Source organism: Macrosteles quadrilineatus, unplaced genomic scaffold, assembly GCF_028750875.1.
Source record: "Macrosteles quadrilineatus isolate MER2022 unplaced genomic scaffold, UCM_ALF_1.0 Scaffold_9__3_contigs__length_116548681, whole genome shotgun sequence".
Classification (NCBI taxonomy): Eukaryota; Metazoa; Arthropoda; class Insecta; order Hemiptera; family Cicadellidae; genus Macrosteles; species Macrosteles quadrilineatus.
Genome location: NW_026542602.1, coordinates 70739519 through 70760160, shown reverse-complemented (window position 1 = coordinate 70760160; position 20642 = coordinate 70739519). Strand labels below are relative to the sequence as shown.

Here is a 20642-nt window from a genome sequence, read left to right as displayed (position 1 = left end):
CTATGAAATGTAAAAATAACCAAAAAGTTCATTATTCTAAGCAATGTACAGACAAAACTCTAATTTTATTTATATAGATTTTAGGGCTTGAACAAATCTTTTGACACGGGTAATTATATACATTTAAATTTAGCCTTGGACCATGTAGTTTGTTCCTAAACACTGTTAACACTTTTGTGTTAAGTATATATTGTGATTTGTGGTGATGTCTTGATTTGTGATGATAATTTTCTATTAAAGTCATTTTAGTCACAATATTTTTTTGCTATTATTGTTCTGTTTTATCACTGAAACAAAATGATGAGTGAAAATTATCCCAATAAAAATGAAAAATGTAAACCAAATCCTATAGGTTGAATCCTGCAATTCTTTGATACACTATTGGAGTACGCTCCAAGTTACGTATGAAAATGAATGAAGATATATAATCTTTTCATCAATATTTTTATCATAGGTTCCAAGTTGACCACAAAATTTTAATTTCATTAAAGCGCAATTTTGAATCAAATACATACACCTTTTTTACAAAAAGGGGTACCTCTACCTTCGGTAAGAGCCAGCAGGGCAGGACCCTTAAAATTTCAATATTCATAAACTATTTATATCTTTATGAAAATAAATTTGTTTAACACTTTTATATCTCAAACCTTTGACTCAAACACTAAAATGGCAAATGGCTAAAACTGCTCTGAAGTAAAATGTTGTAAAACTGCCTTTGGGAGCGTTTCATAAACTCCAAATTTCACAAACTCCAACGCTTAAAATATTAAATAAACAGAGCGGTTCATAACCTCCAAATTTCATAAGCTCCAAATCTATAACTTTCAAATAATCACTGTTACACAATGTCCAGGTTTCACAAACTCCAACGTTTAAATATTAAATAAACAGAGCGGTTCATAATGTCCAAATTTCATAACCTCCAACGGTACAGTCTGGGCCAGAAGTCTCTCTAGTGGTTGCCACAGTCGTCAGATAGCAGGCACCGTTCGCCAGCACTCAACTACTGATTATACGTACATTTTAATGATTGAAGAACACTCAGATGTGTGACTCAAATATATGTTAGCACACAATGTGCAAATCAAATTTACATTTCAGCGAATTTCCCCTATAGGGAATAAGCTATTACCGTAGTAAAAAGACCTGGTCCCAGGACCGATTTACTTTTTCGTTTTGAAGTCCCTAGAGACCAAAAACACCATCAGATATATATATATTTATATGTGTGTCCGTTAGCGCGATAACTCGAGCAAAAATCATCCGATTTTGATGAAATTTGGTACAAACGTGTAAACCTACGTTTATTCGAACGAGTTCGCGAACCAGCATGATCGGACTATGGGAACTCTTACGGAGCAACAATGATACTTCGTGTTACACCGCTACAACAGTAGAACGTGTAGCGCCTACATCCCGAACCACGGCAACCTCTGCAGCGACTTCTGGCAGAGACTGTACCGTTGGAGCTTATGAAACTTGGAGGTTATGAACCCCTCTGTTTATTTGATATTTAAACGTTGGAGTTTTGAAATTTGGACATTGTGAATCGGTGATTATTTGAAAGTTATAGTTTTGGAGTTTATGAAATTTGGAGGTTATGAAACGCACTGTTTATTTAATATTTTAGACGTTGGAGTTTGTGAAATTTGGACATTATGAACCTCACCCCTGCCTTTCATGTGGTTTTTCAATAGGCAAAAAAAATCTGTTTGGTGAAACAAAAAAATAAACATTACACATTTCTTTGAAAAAAGTAAAGAGGTGTAAAATAAAAACCGTATCGTCACTTAAAAATTATCATTTATTTATTAGCTTAAAAAGTTAAATAATTTAACATACCTTATCAAAAATAGAAAAATTACAAAAAATGGTGGGAATCAAGAGGTGGGACGGTATAACCCTATTATTTTATGTTTGGATACTCCAAAACAAAACAATTAAAAGGTTTAAGTATCCATATGCGCCATTCTTAATTAGACCTCTACCCAGGGTTGTAACTAATACACCTGCAGACAATTTCCATAGAGAAGTAAAAGGTTACAAAACTTGTTTACACAATTTTGTAAAAAAAGAAAATATCTCAAATTACCGTACTTATGTTCTGGAGAGAATTTCTTATTTCTTAACTATCCTGATTTGTGAGTGAATTTTGCAGAGGTACCCAGTTCAAATTCGTTCTGCCACTGCATTTACCTACAATAGGTTAAGAAAAATTACAAATGACAAAAAACGTACAATTTTTAAAATTTAAACCATAGAGCATTGCATCATAAAATATGAGTTCTTAACAATAATTTAAACAGTATTTGAATAGAATCAATATGAGTACTTTTCAATTTATCACAATTTTACAACTTTTAAAGGCTAAGAATAAAACTGAGACTACGTTATAAATTTAGAGGAAGATCGAATAGAGATCGGCGAATTAGAGAGATCAGGGACGAGGCGTGTAGAGTTGTCATTATCCGTAGAGTTGGAGGCTGACTGTAGAGTTGTGGGAATCTCCAACTTAACAGGCTCTAGGGAAGGCTCTGGCCTATCATAGGTGGGGGGGAGGGAGGGGCGTCGCTGCCATGAGGGGTAGGAGGGGTTGTAGCTGTAGCGGTTGTAGTTGTTGTAGTTGTTGTAGTTGTAAGGAGGCTCTACGTCTATGATAGTGAACTTTGGCGTTGAAGAAAACCTGAAAAAAGAACAGTTTGAATTGCAAATACATTTGGATCAAACACAAGAACTTTCATTCCAAGTTAATTGTGTTCCTGAATTTTTATAACAGGCAATTAATTAACAATCTCACTTAACGATCATGGTTTTAGTCTTAAGTTGTCACAACAATAGTTGAAAGTGATCTCATGTCTGTGGAACAACCAATGGGTTTTGTTATGTGTGTGATGATGAGCATAGCTGATGAAAGGCCTCATGAAAATAAAAATTCAAAAATCTTGACAAAGTTTTTATTTTAAACTTGAAACCAAATGGGTGTGACTAAAAGAGGACAATGAGAATAAAATATGATTAATACAATCACAATGTAGTACGACTAAACCAATGAGAGTGTGTTATTGTATTCAGGAAAAAACAAACTTCTTACTGAGGTGAGAGGTATTTTGAAACAAAGGTGGCTGAGATAAGATTGTAGTAATACCTTTAATTTTTTTATTCTAAATTAATTTTTCTACCTATTTCTGGGTGGAGTGACATCAATGATGTTTGACTGAACTCTGGTGACTTCGTTTTCGTTGTTGTGGTAGCCCTGATAGCCTGTGTATCCGCTGTATATGGGTTGGCGGTACTGCTGAGGACTGGAGGCTCTGGTGTCGTAGTAGTCCAGCCGCTGATCATACCATCCGGGAGGTCGAACTGAACAAGATGAAAATATTTAAGGTTTATTGTCTGTAGAACAGAATTTATCAAATAATTTCATTGTTAGTTTATATGAAATACAGTTCACTGACCAGCAGCAATAGATTAGAAACACAAAATGAAAATATTCTTAATAATTTTCTTGGGCTCAATTTGGTAAGCTTCTGATTGAAGGGTAAGCACCACTGGGTAAATTAGTAATTTTTAATATTTTTTCTTCAGTATCTCTCTGTGTATTCATGTAATTTTTCGTCATTATGTCCCAATAGGTCACTCAATTACTAAAAATGAACATATTGATGTATAGCCATGTGCTACTAAAGTTATTTATGAGTGTTGTTAACCAGTACTTGACCTATAACCCATGTTTTGCTGAAGTTTGGTTTGCTCAACTTTCTAGTTTATCTTCTCCTTCTGTATCTCTACTCTCACCTATCTCAGGCAGAGTGGCGTAGTAGATGATTCTCTTGCCCTTGCGTCTGGCTGCGGTAGGGGCGGGGGCCGGGGGGTAGACCCTAATGATGGCGGGGGGAGAAACTCTGTCCTCCTTGGTGACAAACTGATGCTGTCGAGGTCTTCTCCATGAAGTGACAGTCGCTCGCTTGCCTCGGGGTCGGTCTCTATGAGGAGTCACTCTCAAAGCTGAACTCACTACCTGCACAATAAAACTACTGTAGCACAGGGCCGTACTCAGACCAGTTTTTACGGACAATTTTACCGGAGCCAGGGCCCCAAGGGGGCCCCGCCAAACATGTTATTCAAGGGGAGGGGGGCCCGGCTTAATATCTTTACCGGGGTATAACCCGGCGTTTTTTTTTTTTTTTGAAGTTTTAATTTTTAGTTTTGACTAGCTGTGTGCCCGTTCTATGCACGGGGATCTTATAGTAGTCAGTTGAATGTGACAAAAATCACAAAATGTGTTGGGATTTTGGACATTTGTAACTTTATTTCTTAAGTAGGTAGGCCATGTATTCCATGGAAAAGTACAGGTATCAAGAATCGTCATTGAAAAAGGTTGTTATGAATAAATAGGTAGGCGTACGTACCCAAGAGATGGGCTATGCGCCTATTGGCTGTATGGTCCAGCGATTGCATCACACGGTGAGTAGAAACAGAAAGTGACACATTCGAAAAGCGAGTTTAGCATCATCCGTATACCTCTATTAGGCCTACTTACAACCACCCACTGCAGTTGTGATTTTTTTTACTTTACACTTTACACAATCGCCATTGAAGCGCCGTCAGTGAATGGAAACCTTGTTTGTAAGCTATTGGCGACGATCATTATAAGTGTCCCAGTCCTATACAACACTGATTCAAGATCTTCTTTCTGGTTATCAAAACTCAAGAACAATTTCAAACACAAATAATCTCTGGTTCCTGACCTGGATGATGCCTAGTTATTTAATTTCATTTACGGTTACACTATAATATTGCACTTGCGATTAATTAAATCCGTTATGTAAGAAAAACGTTTTTAATCTCACTTTGTTTGGGATTTGCTTTCAAAACCTGATCGGAAATGATTTCGGTATTTGTAAACAACATTTGTAAACATATCGGTGACAGCTAGAAAAAATAATCTTGATCCGAACAGCTGTTCATTATTTCATAGATGATTAATATGTGATAAAAATTGACCGAAAACTTGGCAAAAATCGCACAAAACCGCATTTTTGAACGTCCGTAATTTTATTTACAAAGTAGTGAGGCCATGTTTTAATGGCTAAAGACACTCTCGCCAATCCAGTGAATACATTAAAATGACTTGGATCTTGATAGGTACTCTCGTTTTCATGGAGAAGATTGAGTAAAATGCCATCTTGAGTGTTACAGAAAGACAGACAGACAGACAGAAATAGAGATAAGACTTGTTTCAGCTTCTTTAATGTATAAAACGTAAAAATAACCTAAAAATATATAATTCTGAGCAATGTACAGACAAAACTCTAATTTTATTTATATAGATTCCATAAAAACCCATAAAACAACAAAAAATTTGCTTTTCATAAAAACCGCGCTAACTATTTTGTTTAAAATTTAGTAGGTTAACTTTTGGTCGTTTAAACTGTTAACAAAATAGTACAACACCTAATGATGTAAATATTACGGTTCAAAAGTTATTACAATTCTGGTGATTTTTCCCATAAACTAGCATAGTTACTCTCAGCATTATAATTGTTGTTGGGAGGAAGCTAGTGTATGTCTCAGTTTACTGGTACAGGTACCGTTTTTTATGTTTTTTTTTTATATTTTTAGATTACAGATTACAGTCTTGATACTGACTTCACTTCAAACTAAATTAGTAAGGTTTTACTGTTTTTATTTTTTTTACTTTTTTGTTAGAGAATAGTCCAAAAGCTTGAATGTTTTGTTGAAAAATATGCCATTGTATACTTGCTTGATGGTTGGACAATTTGTGCCTAAAACGCTCATTTTACTTTTAAATACAATCGCAATATTCCTTGTACATCCATTTTACAAATCCTAACTTACCCCTGTAAAATGAGTCTTTTTCTATGTTCGGTTTGTAAACTTAGATATACAATACTAACCTGTATTCTGTCCAGTCCGATGTCTGTGCCAGGCTGTAAGTCATTGGAAGGAGACTCCTTGGCCGGTCTAGCGTAGGGAACTCCCACCCCGAACTGACCACTGCAGAAGCCTAGTAGTAGACACCCCACTAGAAGCACTGCTCCTACCCTACAAGTCATATGAATATCAATTATACTTATCATTTAAGATGGGAACACAACCTATGTGCGTATTTCAACCCAAATGAGTGAAGGATGAGTGTAGAATGGAGTTATGATCTTTGTAGCTTATTGTTTCTAACTAAGATCAGCTGTTTCATTAGCCAGGACCATTTATCAAGGCCTATATGATCAAGCACTGCTGGGACCAAAAGCTACACACTTTTCTGGATTGAACCGGCGACCTTTAAATTACTAGGTGAGCAACCCATATACGAGTACTTTACTCGTACTTTACTTTTCACATTTATAATACACATGTATAGTATGATATTACATACACATCTACAGGGTTTGTCCATTTTTGGATTGTGGCCTTTCATTTTTCACAGTAAAAATCGCTTTAGTATAATTTCAGTTTTAACTTGTAAAGCCCTTACAAGTGCCCTTACTAGTTATTTAAACCTTTCCCTCTAAAAAATACCAGAGGGATAGAAATAGTTTGCAAATTATTCTTGTATTTGATCTTAATAATTTTAGATTCGTTTAAGCTTTTATCATTCTAACACATCGGAGTGAATATTTTAAGGCGGAAATTAGTGAACCATCAGATTGAATGAATGATACGTCAGCTCTGTCACTGACTAAGATCACTTGGGCCTTTATTCAGGATAATTTATTAAATTCCCAATGTTCAAGGTAAACTGTGCCAAGTTTCAAGCCCTTGAAAAGATTTTGTCTTTTCTCAGGATCGAACCTACAACCATCTCATCTGATCAGACAAGCACTGTATTCACTCATCTAGCTACTGGGCAATTATCCTTTTGCTCTTGAAAGAGAATATAATTAAGCTCTTTTTGACATTTCCAGAGAACTATTAGAAAATCTATTAGAATGTATATTTTCCGATCTATTTTAAATTTATGCCAGTAATTTCTAAGGGTGGTATAGAGATTCCATTTTGTCACATAAACTCTTTTAGATGTAATTCCGCTGACCAAAAGGAAAACTTTCTTTTAATCTGTTCTAGGCCTAAGAGTTATCCTATTTTCAAATATTGCTTAAAGTTTGATATGAATCACAGCCAATTTGATGGATCATATTGCCTAGTAGACAGGTTGGTTTCTTTGGTTTGGCCATTGTGTGAAGATGACCTGACCGAGAACCGTGTCGAAAACATAATTGTAGAGAAGCACAAGAAGTGTAACGGAGGTTCACACAGCGGTTCCGCCTCGACCTACACCAATTACCATTTTACTTCATGCGCGATATAAAATATGAATCTTATACGACACAAAATTTGTTGCTTGCATGATTTAATTTTGACTCATAGTAATAACATAAAAACCTTAATCCATGTTTTATTTGGTACAGTTATGAGCAACAAAACATAATAGAGTGTGTAACAGTGTAAGGATATTATACTTTTTAGCAAATTTGATGTATAAAGTTTTCATTTGTGTCACGGATTCTATTACTTCACATACACAACCGCACATTAAAAACTATGAAGGTTTTTCGATGGTTTTGTAACAATTCAAGTTTCTAAAAGCTTATATTGAATTCAATCTATTTAAATAACTGTTCGGTTGCATAAATATTTAAACCGCTTGTAACAAAACCGTCAATATGATTACAAAACATATGCAATTTTTTTCTGCAAAATAAAACTATAAAACTAATTGCCTTGAAAATGCTGCGCAATTGGTACTGTAGTATTCAATTAAACTGTTTAATTCAAATGGGCAAGTCTCTAGTCTCTATAAACCTACTTGGTACTAAGTTTAGGCCTAATTAGGGTAGTTTTATGAAAGAACTAGGAACAATAGCAAAACAATTAATGCATGGAGACAGGAAGACATTATGGTAGCCCACCTAAATGGGTAATGGTTCGTGCAAGAGATTTGTGCCATGACAATCTTTTGTATGTAATAGACAGTCACATAAAAACACCATGGTATGATACTATCTACATTTATTTACAACATGGGAAAAATTATATTAGACTATAAAGGTTTTTTTTCATAAAATAATGGTGGGGTTTTAACTGTCTGTAAAACTATTATAAGATGAATTAAATATTTCATATTGGTACCCCTGCATCTGGTAACTCAAATAGTTTTGTTTACATTCAGTAAAACAGCTGTGTTGATTGTTGTGCTAATCTACAACTTACTTATTCTTTTAAATAAACTAAGTTAAAAGTTGTGTTTTCTTTACAAACAGGTTTTCCATCATGATTAGGTTAAATGATTAAAGTTATTAAGTGAACTTAAATCAGTGACTCTTGTACAACAAGCATTTAGAAGAAAATTTAACAACACTCTACATCATGAAAATAACATTTTGTTGGAGTGTTGGAGTAAGCAGTTCATAAACACTGTGTCAGTTATGACCAGTCTTGAACCAGAAGGTTGAAACCATTAGACTTGTGTAAGAAGTCCAACGAAATCCCTCTCTAACCATCGTTTCCTCAACTTGATAGAATGGAAAATGCAAACCGTTTTCATTTTCAGCAGGATGGAGCCCCTCCACATTATAAAACCATTTTTCGAGATGCCTTAAATTTTAAGTTCCCAACCAGGTGGATTGGGAGATGTGGCCCCAAAGCATAACCTACCTCCAAGAAAACCGACCTGACTCTCACACGTGAAAGTGATTTTTTTTTCTTTGATTATATGTAATCCAGCTACTGGGAGGTCACGAATTGTGGATATTTATAGGAATGCACTGTGGATGCGATGCTCCCTGGTGTGGATTAACGTCCGCACTAGTGAGTACTACGACTATCCGCAGTACTATCCTGATAATTAGACCAATTCGTAAATTACAAGGAAAAATGTGGTTCGGATTCCACTATAAACTGTAGGTCCCTTAGTTGCCATTAGCTGTATGGGCTATTAATTAACAGCTGTGTCTAAGGAACATGTCGGCCTTAGTCACTAACAAGACTACAAGATCGCGCCACTCATCCTACACTCATCCTTCACTCATATTTGGGTTAAAATACGCACATAGTGGCGTCCCCATCTTAAATAATTGATAATTGATAATTGATTGATAATTGATTGTAGCAAACATTGTTTATTCTGAAAAAAACCGAAATCAGCCACACTAAGAGAATGAATCAGAGATGTGGTGTCCACTGTAACACGAGAAATGTAGCCTACAACATGTGGGCTGAAATATGAGTAGATCATCGTGTGGATGTATGTAGAGCAAGAAATAGTGCCCATGTTGAAGTTTATAAGCTATGTATAAAATCTTTTTGATGCCAGGAATACAACAAAATAAATCTTTTTTGTATCTTTTCTCGGGTTCTTTTTATGTCATCACTATACCCCACCATTGTTTTACCCCAAATATTCACTATTAGGACTCATTTTGAATTAATGCAGTGCGTTTTTTATAATGAAGAAACACTACTGATCTTTCAATTGTCTATTAAGAACTGCCTATAGGCAGTTGAGAACTTATAAGGAGACTTATAAGGAAGCAGACTTGTACTTCTGGTGAGAGAAAATCCCCAATGATGGTAAGGCTGATGAGGACCAATAAAGGTGCTAGAACAGTGTTTCCTGAGAAAAGTCAGTACGGTAGCTTTTTTGATGGTTCTGGACCGAGGCAATTGCCTTGACCGGACTCAGCTGTTCCTATGATCATAGGGCTTTAAATAAATAATCCTGAATGATGAATCAGCTGATCTTAGTCAGTAACAAAGAGACACAGATCACTGAAACTCCACCATGTCACCTAACACAAAGTGCATGCTGTCTAAGTGAGGTGAGGGTTTTCAATTGCATTAAAAAAACAAATTCTACAGATTGTTTACACATTAAACTAAAACTGTGCTAACCTTTTTCTGCTAATACTTTTAGCTAGCACTTAATTTTAGTGTTAGTAACCACTAGAGGATATGTAACACTCATGGCTGTTGGAATCCCTACAAATTTACAAGATGCAAACCAAATGTTGTAATTCAACAATGAATTCTTCATGGACTCCCTCTAATGTCGTACTAAAGATTTTAAATATCAATTTATTTGAATCACTTAGTATTATACTCAATGTAACATGCCGGAGAGGCCCTGCAGGGCTGAAACGTCACATCCTGGGACCCATTGTTTTGGCAGAGAAGATTTAGTCGAAGAGGCAGATAGTTGCATCAACGCCAGTGGGGCGGAAAACCGGCGTTACAGAAACAACCATCCACGTGCCACTTGCCAAATAACATCCAAACATCGCAGCAATGATCTATCGTTTTAGTACCAAGAGCTGGGTAACAACATACGCCATTATCATTGCTTCTTGGGATCTATTCTTTAAAACCAGTGGAACACTCAGATCATATTTTTTGTTGACAAATAATCAGAAGTCAATATTTTTATAGGACATAAAATTATGATAAAATATTCGTGGTTAGCTACGATTTGTGTAGTAGCTTTGAATATCGTGGAATATCAGTATGCACAAATATAAGAACAGATGCAGTATGGATCATAAACATAAAGCAATTATGTCACTGGTCCGAAAGTTGTTTATTGGATATTTAAACTAGTGTACATGTTGCTCGAATTCGAGCAATTGCAAAGTATCACAGGAGTTAGTTCAAAACGAATAACAGTCATAATTACAATGAATTTAAAAGAGTCAACTCAAAGATTACCGGTGTGTAACTCAGACCATGTTGATCTTCGTTGTTATTGATAAACCTAAAGCATTCCGGCTGGTTTTCTCCTTCGCAAAATGCCTCGCTGACAACACAGGTCATTGATAGGGCCAATTATTGAGAACGAAAAGTCGTTTTGGGGTAGTGTTAGGGCGCATTGTAACCTAATAGTTGAGATTGTCCAGCGTCAGGTGCTGACTGTGATGCCTATTACGCGTCACTGTTCTGTAACTACGGCCGTTATCACGGTTACGCCTCCTGTCTATGTTTCGTTGTCGTCGCGTCGGAGGCATTTAAAAGAAAAAAAACAACAAACAAACAAATTATAGCTACACAAAACAACGATAAATGCACAAATTTAAGTTACAATCATGCTAACACGATCCGTCATAGCGACACAAAACAACGATAAATACACAAATTTAAGAGACAACCATACTAACACGATCCGTCTCGGAGGTTATGTTTACACAAACTCAAATAATAAATAAATGTACTCAATGCGTTTCATTGAATTGGAAAATAAATAACAACAATTAAATTATACAGCTGATCAAAATGTAAACAATTATGTTCTCCATAAGGATAACATGGGAACTTTCAAAGCCACTGGGACCGTGTCGTAACACTTCGGCCCAAGTAACACTTCGGCCCAGTAACATTTCGGCCCAAAACCCTCAGATGTGGCCTACAGTCCAACTCTCTACCTGCCCACTAGTAACACTTCGTCCCAACAAAATATTTGACAGGTTAGGTTAAGTTAGGTTAGGTTAGGTTAGATAAGATTCCACCGATTCTCCGTCATGTGAGGTCAGAGAATGCAAAGGGTGACGGTTGGGCGACATTCCACCAGAGGGTGGTTGCAAAGTATACAGGTCATGTACCTCTTACTACCTGAACTGCGTTCCTCAACCCTTGTCAATTTTTCGTCGGGCCGAAATGTTACTCCATTAGCTTATTTAATCGTCTGTAAAAGCGAGTGGGACGAAGTGATACTGTTTTTCTAAGAAATTTGAGTTTGGCCGAAATGTTACTGGGCCGAAGTGTTACTACATCACTGGGACAGAGCCCAAAGGACTTTTCAAAATTTAAAGACCAGTTTGCAAATCTACGCGACACGCTTTTTCCAATGATACGTCAATGGATAAAATCGGTTAACAAATGGTGGAGATGGGACTGTCAAACCAACTGTCACGGCTACGTCATCTGTTTATGATGATGAGCCATACCGTTTCTGTACATGTGGTAGTAGGCTATGTTATTCGTATAGTTATTTTAACTCATCTCGAAAGAGGAGTTAATATCGGTAATATTGGATACAACTTTAACTATTCGAAAGTCATTAACTACTTTTACAAACATATATTTTTAATGTTTTTTAGAACAGACACCACAGCTTTAGCAGCAATAAGGACATTGATGGAGCATGCAACAAAACATTAAACGATTACAAAACTACAAATTTATGTATATAAATATATGAATACAAGTGCAACAATTTGGTGCTAACCATGGGTGCTAACAGTGCATGCAAGAGCAAATCAAAAACAAACACAGCTAAGATATGACTTGACAAAGACATAGAATTAATTGCCTAATTAATAGATTAGAAAGGCAGTGGTAAGCAATGTCGTGGGTCTCTGCGAAATCAGCTGCAGTTTCAACAGCCTGTCAACATCCTGTCCTGTAGCCTACTGTCAACGACACCTCGGCCAACAAACTTCTCGTAGAATATGTATTTAGCAAAAAACATATTGCAACGAAAAAGCTCTTAGTTACTTCTCAGTATAAAACCTTTAATAATTATCGCATTCTTTTATTTGATTTACATTCATTGATTTTGTCAAGAATGTAATAAATTGTCTTTGTTGCTTACAACACAGTAAAGCTATATTTTTTTGTATCAAATTTACTACGAATTAGAAGTTTGCAATACTGGCCAAATTATCAGGTAAGGTAAGCAAAATTGTTAATTTTAATTGCTTACAAAATATGTTAACGAAGTTCATTAGTTTTATTAGCCATGTGGTTGTTATTTCCTCAGGTTAAAAGAAAAGTTTATCAAATTCAATTCCGAACATCTTATGATTTCCTTTATCAACGACTGTTTTTGTAGGCTACAACGATTTATATTTTGAAAGGAGTTATCTATAGGAAATATGATGCTGAATTAGATAGGCACGCCTGCAATAAGGAGCTAGTGGACCGAAGAACCCCATTACCGTGAAGACGACCAAGTGTGCGAAAAAAATAGCAAAACGCAAAACGAAGCAAAAGCTAAAAAAACTGCCAGCTGAGGAATAAAATCAAAACAGAACCTTTGCAATGGTGTAAATCCTGAATCTATACGGCCGCAAACGATTGTGAACTGTTGTCCTGTAAATTATTGTTTTTTGCAGAAACGGTTTTTGTAACATGAAAAATATATATTTCAAACTCATTTACTTTGTCCCCTAAGCACTTAACTTTCTAAATTACTCGTCGTCAGAATAAACAAAGGCCCAGGAACGTCTTTTTCCTTGTGTAATTAAATAATGACACCTAGGAGGTGCGTGAGGCGGAGAGGCTACCGGTGAGAATGGCCTTGACTTGAGGCTAGCCTGGTGAGGCCGTTGCCCGAGTATGAGGCTATGAGGCAACCCGGGATATTTACATATCCACAATGCGTCGTCACGGATCACAACTGGCCCTCGGACAAGGGATTGTTTTGGAACTAATGAAACTTGCATTGCGTAATATTGGAACATCGGAAGCTTTGGTCTGATAAAGGATAATGCTGGTGGTTTGTAAGGTTTAGGGGGAGGGTAGTTATGGTATACACCTTTACATTCCTTACTATAGTCTGTATGACGAAACCTATATTCGGACCGAGCTGACCGGTCAATGGTAGGCTGTCCCAGGTCGACGAAGGGCCAGAAGACAGGTTCATACAGACTATAATATGCACAAATGTGTTTATGAATGGACAAGATTAAAACAAGTTAATATAAAAATACGGACTGTAAACATTAAAACAAATTGTTGAGCGTGTAATTGATCAGCTGGTCCGGTATAATATTATTGCAAGTTGTACAACAAATTAGTTGAATTTAAACAATAGTACCTGGGGACCGAGCTATGGTTCGGTTAAGTTAAGTTTACTTTGGTAGAAAAGCAATAAAGGATACTCACGTTTAATTTACAACTATTTTTTTCTTTTAGTATTTAAGTTTCAGTGTAATTTCAATTTATTATGAAGGAAATTTTAACCTAGCAATCCATCCATCTTCCATAGGCAAGCATGTTTCTTTAAAACCTTTTTACTCAGCTCGTGTGCATCGCAGGGAAAATCTACGCACACTGTTGGAAAGATATATCCCTGTAGATGTGCAGAATCCCTTTAAAAATTAAAATAGGCTCAAATATAAGCGCAAAAAATTAATTTGAAATTAAAAAAAAATTAACATGAGCTTGATGGGTTTCCATACTGGTGAAGAAATATAAACACAAAATCGAAACAAATGGAATAAATTCCAATCACATGTTTTATTTACAGCGTGGGGGTGAAAATAGAGAAACCTTTACCTTTGAATTACCTTTCTATCACCATGTTAAAGTTGTCACCAGTTTTAACTAAATTCGTCGTAGTTGATGTGAGTCACCAACACATTGCGCTGATCTAAATTACTAATTTCTGTCTAAAATAACTAATAAATAATAAATAAACTATTTTTTACCATTTCAAACTTATGGAATGACTTATTATGAGATATAGCAAAAAAAAAACATTCATTTATAATAGCCCATACAATACTTGCACTTGCATAAACATAGTTTTGACTTTTTTTTAAATGAAAACAGCTGATTACTTTGGGGTAAGTTTTGGTAGGAGAGAGCCAAGTTAAATAATTAGTATTTTTGATCGAAAATTTCACATATAATGAGTACCTAAGTGTAATTTTTGCTAATATCTCCCTTTTTACTGTATTTTGTAATTTGCTAATATACTCTGTGGATGGCTTGTTATAACCACATGTTCATGTTACAAGTCTTTTGTTTACTTTATCCTTGTTGTTTTGTTCAGCCAACATGGGTACTTGGCAACCCATAAGGCCTATGTAACAAAATTTCGAATTGAATTTCATTTTTACGTGGCCCTAATTAGATTATTGCCGGCAGTTTTAACTGCATTAAACACGTTTTGTTTAGGACATAAATAAAATATTTACAACATTTGAAGGAAATCTTCGAAGCCGTTTTAGAGATCTTTGTGCTAGCAAGCAGCATACATACAAGCAAACATTGCTCATATAAGAGTATAGGATAGGATATCAATTTTTCATCACTACGGCATGATAAATATCTATCACCGCACATAAAATAGACCAACATTTTGGTTTCAAACACGGCCCATGTGTTGATTTTTGAGTTTTCATATGGTTTTCTACTTTATAGTTTTTTGTTATTTTTGTTTTTTGTTATTTTTATGTAGTCCTTAACCTTATTTAGTCCTTAGTTAAGTTCCTTAGTTATTTGCAAAACGAATTTCCAATAGCTTTAGTCTCTTTGGTTCAGATCTGTCCGAAGCATAAAATACATTAACTCAATGACCACTCTGCTTCAAATTTACACAAAATGTTGTTTTGATTATTTTCCAAAGCATAACATTTGATACTAGACAATAAGAAACTATGTCCATAAAAATCAATCTACACATAAAATGCCCTCTTCAAACCTACGTACTCATTAAACTGATTTTATTTAAATAGAGAATTAGTCAAATCAAGGAAATTAATAAAATTCTGATCAGGCAGATTGAAATTTGCTTAGTCTGTAGGTTTGCTGCGGTGAGCGTATTTATAGTTCGGTTTATACTAAATGTATTCATTGTTTTTATAGTTCTATTTGACAGGCTACTCACCTCATTGTTGACTGCAGCGTCGGCCGTGACTGATGCGAGACGGGACCAAGTCTTGTACAGAGTTGAAACATCGTTGGTCTATCGCCTTGGAGCACAAGCTGATCGTAGCCCCTCTCAAAACTTGCATTGTTCTACAGTACTTTACCGTACACTGTTACCTTTGCTAATTGATTAAATTGATTGAATGAATATCTAACAAAAAATTACATTTAACATTTTCTACAAAAAAAAAAAAACTCTCAAACTGCAGTGGTTTGTTGTGAGTTATACGGTTATACATAACTTAACTCAGAGTGATTAAATCATACAATTCTTCGTGCCGAGTAAGTTTTATCGGTTCTAGGTGTGATTAAATAGATAACGTAGATGCAAGTGCAATTATACCTTTGATTACTAATCGCACTAACGAGTAACGAGATCAATGAGACGAGCAACAAAATAGAACATTTTCAGTTAGTGGGCTGTACAATCGTCTAGTGCTCTGCGGCGTTAGACCTGGTCTGTCTGGTTACTACGCATGCGCACGGCTGGACACTCATCGGCGCGATGTCTGTAAAAAGCGTCGTTGTGCTTGCGTTCACCGACCTCCTATGTTATCATGTCTGCGCGATACTTGGGCTACCTTGGAATCCGGCGGTTGAAAAAATGCCGAGGTTAGACAATACTGATTTTATAATGGTGTATAGGCCTATGAAAATGTTTGGACGAGTGTTCCATTATGTTTTATCTCGGAAGAAATTATAGTTTTAGTGATTTTCCCATATATATAGGAAATATTACCGTAGGTCTCGTGTTGAGACCTAGAGCTGGGACCGATTTACTTTTTTGTTTTAATATTCCCAGAGGCTAAATCGCCAGCTGCATTTCTGTGTGTGTCCGATAGCACAGTTTTGTTTAAACGTGTTTAAACCTATGTTTATTCAAATTGGTTTTAAAGCTAAAATTTAGATTATAGGAACGGGGTTTTATGGTATATAAAATGGGGGTTCCCATTCAATTTATTTGTACGCATATTTTTAAAATAAAATAAGTTTAGTAGTCATACTTTTAGTTAGTAATATGATATAAATTTAAGGGGTTTTCGTTTTCATATTATTTTTTGTACCGGGGGATCGATAGCCATGGCTTGCTATAGCTTATTTCGATTGTAAAAGCAATCATAAAATAAATATAATATTATACAATTTTTATTTCACTGCTAAACCAGAGTTTACTAACAATTGCCTCGTTTTCCCTTTGTACTGTCCAGTTTACTAGGCATGCGGCCTCAGGTCCGCCAATTGAGCGGAGTAAGCAAGCTTTGATATAAACAAATAACTTTAATTTGATTCATGATTCAAATTGAATACATGATGACGTCACCATAGCAACAATCCAATTGAATTATCGTGGTTGGTTGGAAGAGTTGAAGGAAATATGAATCCAGTCAGCTGTTTCTATTAGGTCATTGATTTTCACTTGTACAGTATATATGAGTAATAGTAAAACTGTGTGTTTGTAATAGCATAAAGATAAGTATTATTTTGTCAATATCCTAATGTTTGTTTAGCTCCCATTTATGTAATAGGCCTATAGGCTTCCTTCTCATTTTCTCCAACTAAAACATTTAGCCAATTAGTAAACTTTGCTCAGCAAACAGAATGACAGAAGAAGGTGACTATATAAAGCAATACCATAGTCAATGGTCACCACAGGAAATAAGGCGTGGCTAATTTCACGAGCTGATGATACCCTGAAAGAGATGGTGGTTATCGCGACGCTAGTGGCATTGAATTGGTGACGTTTGCGCTAGTTCCGCCCCGTTGCCAAAATAGGCCTACTGTACTCAATAAATAGATTAGATTTTAAAGACGGCACTGGATAGAGAATTGATGAATTAAACAAGAATATATTTATTCCTCATGCTAAATTACAGCATCATCATGAAAAATACTGTATATGCATAATAAATTACCGTACAACAAAATTATTAAAATCAAATATAAAAGACGTTTTTATATTAGGCTATGGCAATTTAATTTGAGAACCTGCACTGTGTTGATGCTAAGCCTATGCTATTGGGTTGTACTAAATTTTCAACCTGACATAAAAATGCCAACATGCTGTTCTGTTAGCTGTAATAATTCATCTTATAGTAATTCCTGCTTCGGAAATACAGTTTCTATAGATTTCAATTTGAATACTCTCTTTTACTGTTTATAAACTAAGTACCTGGAGACCGAGCTTTACTCGATGAAAATCTTTTCCCCACTCTGCGATGCCAGCCTTTACTACTTCCTTCACCATTTCCTACGTCATTGTTTCCTTCCCTTCTCATAGCATTTAAGTATTACAGATACATTAATCTAACTGCCACAAACGGTTCCCACACCCTGCGATGCTAAACTTTACTACTTCCGACGTCGTGGACATGTTGTCATATCTTTACATTGCATTTTAGTATTTTAAATACATTAATCTAATTGCCAACAACATTTCCCACACTCCGCACTGCTAGCATTTACTAATTCTTTTAACCATTTCCTATGTCTTGGACATCTTTCCATCCCATCTCATAGCATTTCAGTATTTCAATTTCAGATACAGAAATTGAACTGTTACAATTAGTTTCCAGTTCCCAAACTCCACAATGCTCGCCTTTACTACTTCCTTTACCTCTTCCTACGTCGCGGACCTGTTTCCCTCCCTTCCCATTGCATTTTAAGATAGCAGATACCTTAATCGAATCGTCATAAACAGTTTCCACACTCCGGACTACTCACCTTTACTACTTCCTTCACCACTTCCTTCGTCGCAGACCATGTTTCCCTCCCTTCCCATGGTATTTTAGGATTGTAGATACCTTAATCTAATCGTCATAAACAGTTCCCACACTCCGGACTACTCACCTCTACTACTTCCTTCACCACTTCCTTCGTCGCAGACCATGTTTCCCTCCCTTCCCATAGCATTTTAGGATTGTAGATACCTTAATATAATCGTCATAAACAGTTCCCACACTCCGGACTACTCACCTCTACTACTTCCTTCACCACTTCCTACGTCACGGACCTGTTTTCCTCCCTTCCCATAGCATTTTAAGATTGTAGATACCTTAATCTAATCGTCATAAACAGTTCCCACACTCCGGACCGCTCACCTTTACTGCTTCCTTCATGACTTCCTACGTCGCGGACCTGTTTCCCTCCCTTCCCATAGCATTTTAGGATAACAGATACCTTAATCTAATCTTCATTAATAGTTCCCACGCTCCGGACTACTCGCATTTACTACTTCCTTCACCACTTCCTACGCCGCGGACCTGTTTCCCTCCCTTCCCATAGCATTTTAGGATAACAGATACCTTAATCTAATCGTCATTAATAGTTCCCACACTCCAGACTACTCGCCTTTACTACTTCCTTCACCACTTCCTACGCCGCGGACCTGTTTTTCTCCCTTCCCATAGCATTTTAGGATTGTAGATACCTTAGTCTAATCTTCATAAACAGTTCCCACACTCCGGACTACTCACCTTAACTACTTCCTTCACCATTTCCTACGTCGCGGACCTGTTTCCCTCCGTTCCCATAGCATTTTAGGATTGTAGATACCTTAATCTAATCGTCATAAACATTCCCCACATTCCGGACTAATATTTACCACAAAACTAATAGCAATAACAACAATTAAAAGAAATAATCTGCTTGGAATAATTCAGTAAGGCCGCCAGAAATTATGCGAATCGGTGTATTGTTAAACAACGCTTAATGGTATTCATCGGACTCCTTTTCTTTTGTACTGTCTTTTGTAAATAGGCCATATGTGCATGTGCAAGCTGAGGTGCCCGTGGGTACAGAATGTCGAGTTGCATACGCTACAATTCTTTGTTTACATCTACGTTGTTATCTCGTAACCATCATGGCAACTCATAAGACGCATGTTAAACATTGCAAATTTTATGTCAGTCTTAAATTGTACAGGTATCATCAAATTGAAATTTGTTTGTTTCGAAACATCAAAAATATTTGTCGAAATACCCCTGGTAAGTTTGGATTCAATATGTTCAGCCGTTATTGAGTTAATTGATTACATAGTTTGCATAAGGTCCGATCTCAAAGAGCTTCGCTCGCTTCGCTCGCTCCGCTCAATTATAATTTGCTACTGTGGATGACTTAATAAACACATGTTACAAGTCTTTTGTTTACGTGTTCCTTGTTATTTTGTTCAACCAACATAGGCCTAGATACTTGGCCTATAAGGTTAATGTTAAATTTTTAAATTTTCAAATGAGCTGTGTAGCGAAATACAAAACCTTCCCTAGGTAGTAGCTGTCACCAATCACGTTTTTAGGACAATAAGTCCCTAATAAAAAAAAATAGTCAAAATCCTTCCGCGGGATTTCGAGATGTAACAATGATATTATTACAGACAAACATACATAGAGACAGACATGAAAACAGACATAGCTTGTGTTAAGAGTAGAGTATATAAAAATATTTTCAATTTCAACGCATTAACACCAAAGCTTTCAGTTCCCAAGGCAAGGCACTGAGTTGAAATTGTATGAACCCAAGAAGGTTAAGTTCTGTACTCCAGTTGCTGTTTTATTCTTCATGCTGATGCATGTTGGTTAAACAGGTACAACAATTTATACACGTGTCGCCCTTTCGTTTGCTGAATTCGTGGAGTGTAAACAAAATTGTCGGTAAAATCAACAAAATATCAACTCGCAGCATTTTGTAATCATCCATCCAAATTTGTCATGTGATATCTGACAAGTAATGGCCAGATGGTTTAACAAATTGCAGTTTATTTTGAGCAAGGCAAGTATGATGTTCACACCGCTGCAAATAGCTTTATCACAACTGACCTTGTTCTTATTATTGGTGAGTTTTAATCGATAAATATCTACTAGTTTCAACTTATATAACTTCATCAGATAAAATAATACCATTTTATACCTATACAGGGTGTCCTGTAAGTAAACAGCCAAAATCCAGTTTTTCGGCAAATCTAAATGGTTTCATGAGTCAAA

The 20642-nt window shown here is 36.0% G+C and overlaps 1 protein-coding gene across 1 annotated transcript; it reads right to left on the bottom strand.

Annotated features, from left to right (window-relative positions):
- Positions 1-1822: 1822 nt before the first annotated feature.
- LOC129003973 (uncharacterized) lies at positions 1823-15643 on the bottom strand. The gene is made up of 5 exons (XM_054432333.1): positions 15626-15643; positions 5919-6066; positions 3796-4018; positions 3180-3360; positions 1823-2683 (listed from the first exon to the last, which is right to left on the bottom strand). Exons 1-5 carry the CDS (start codon positions 15628-15630, stop codon positions 2386-2388), a joined length of 855 nt encoding a protein of 284 aa, XP_054288308.1. The 5' UTR covers positions 15631-15643; the 3' UTR covers positions 1823-2385.
- Positions 15644-20642: the final 4999 nt, after the last annotated feature.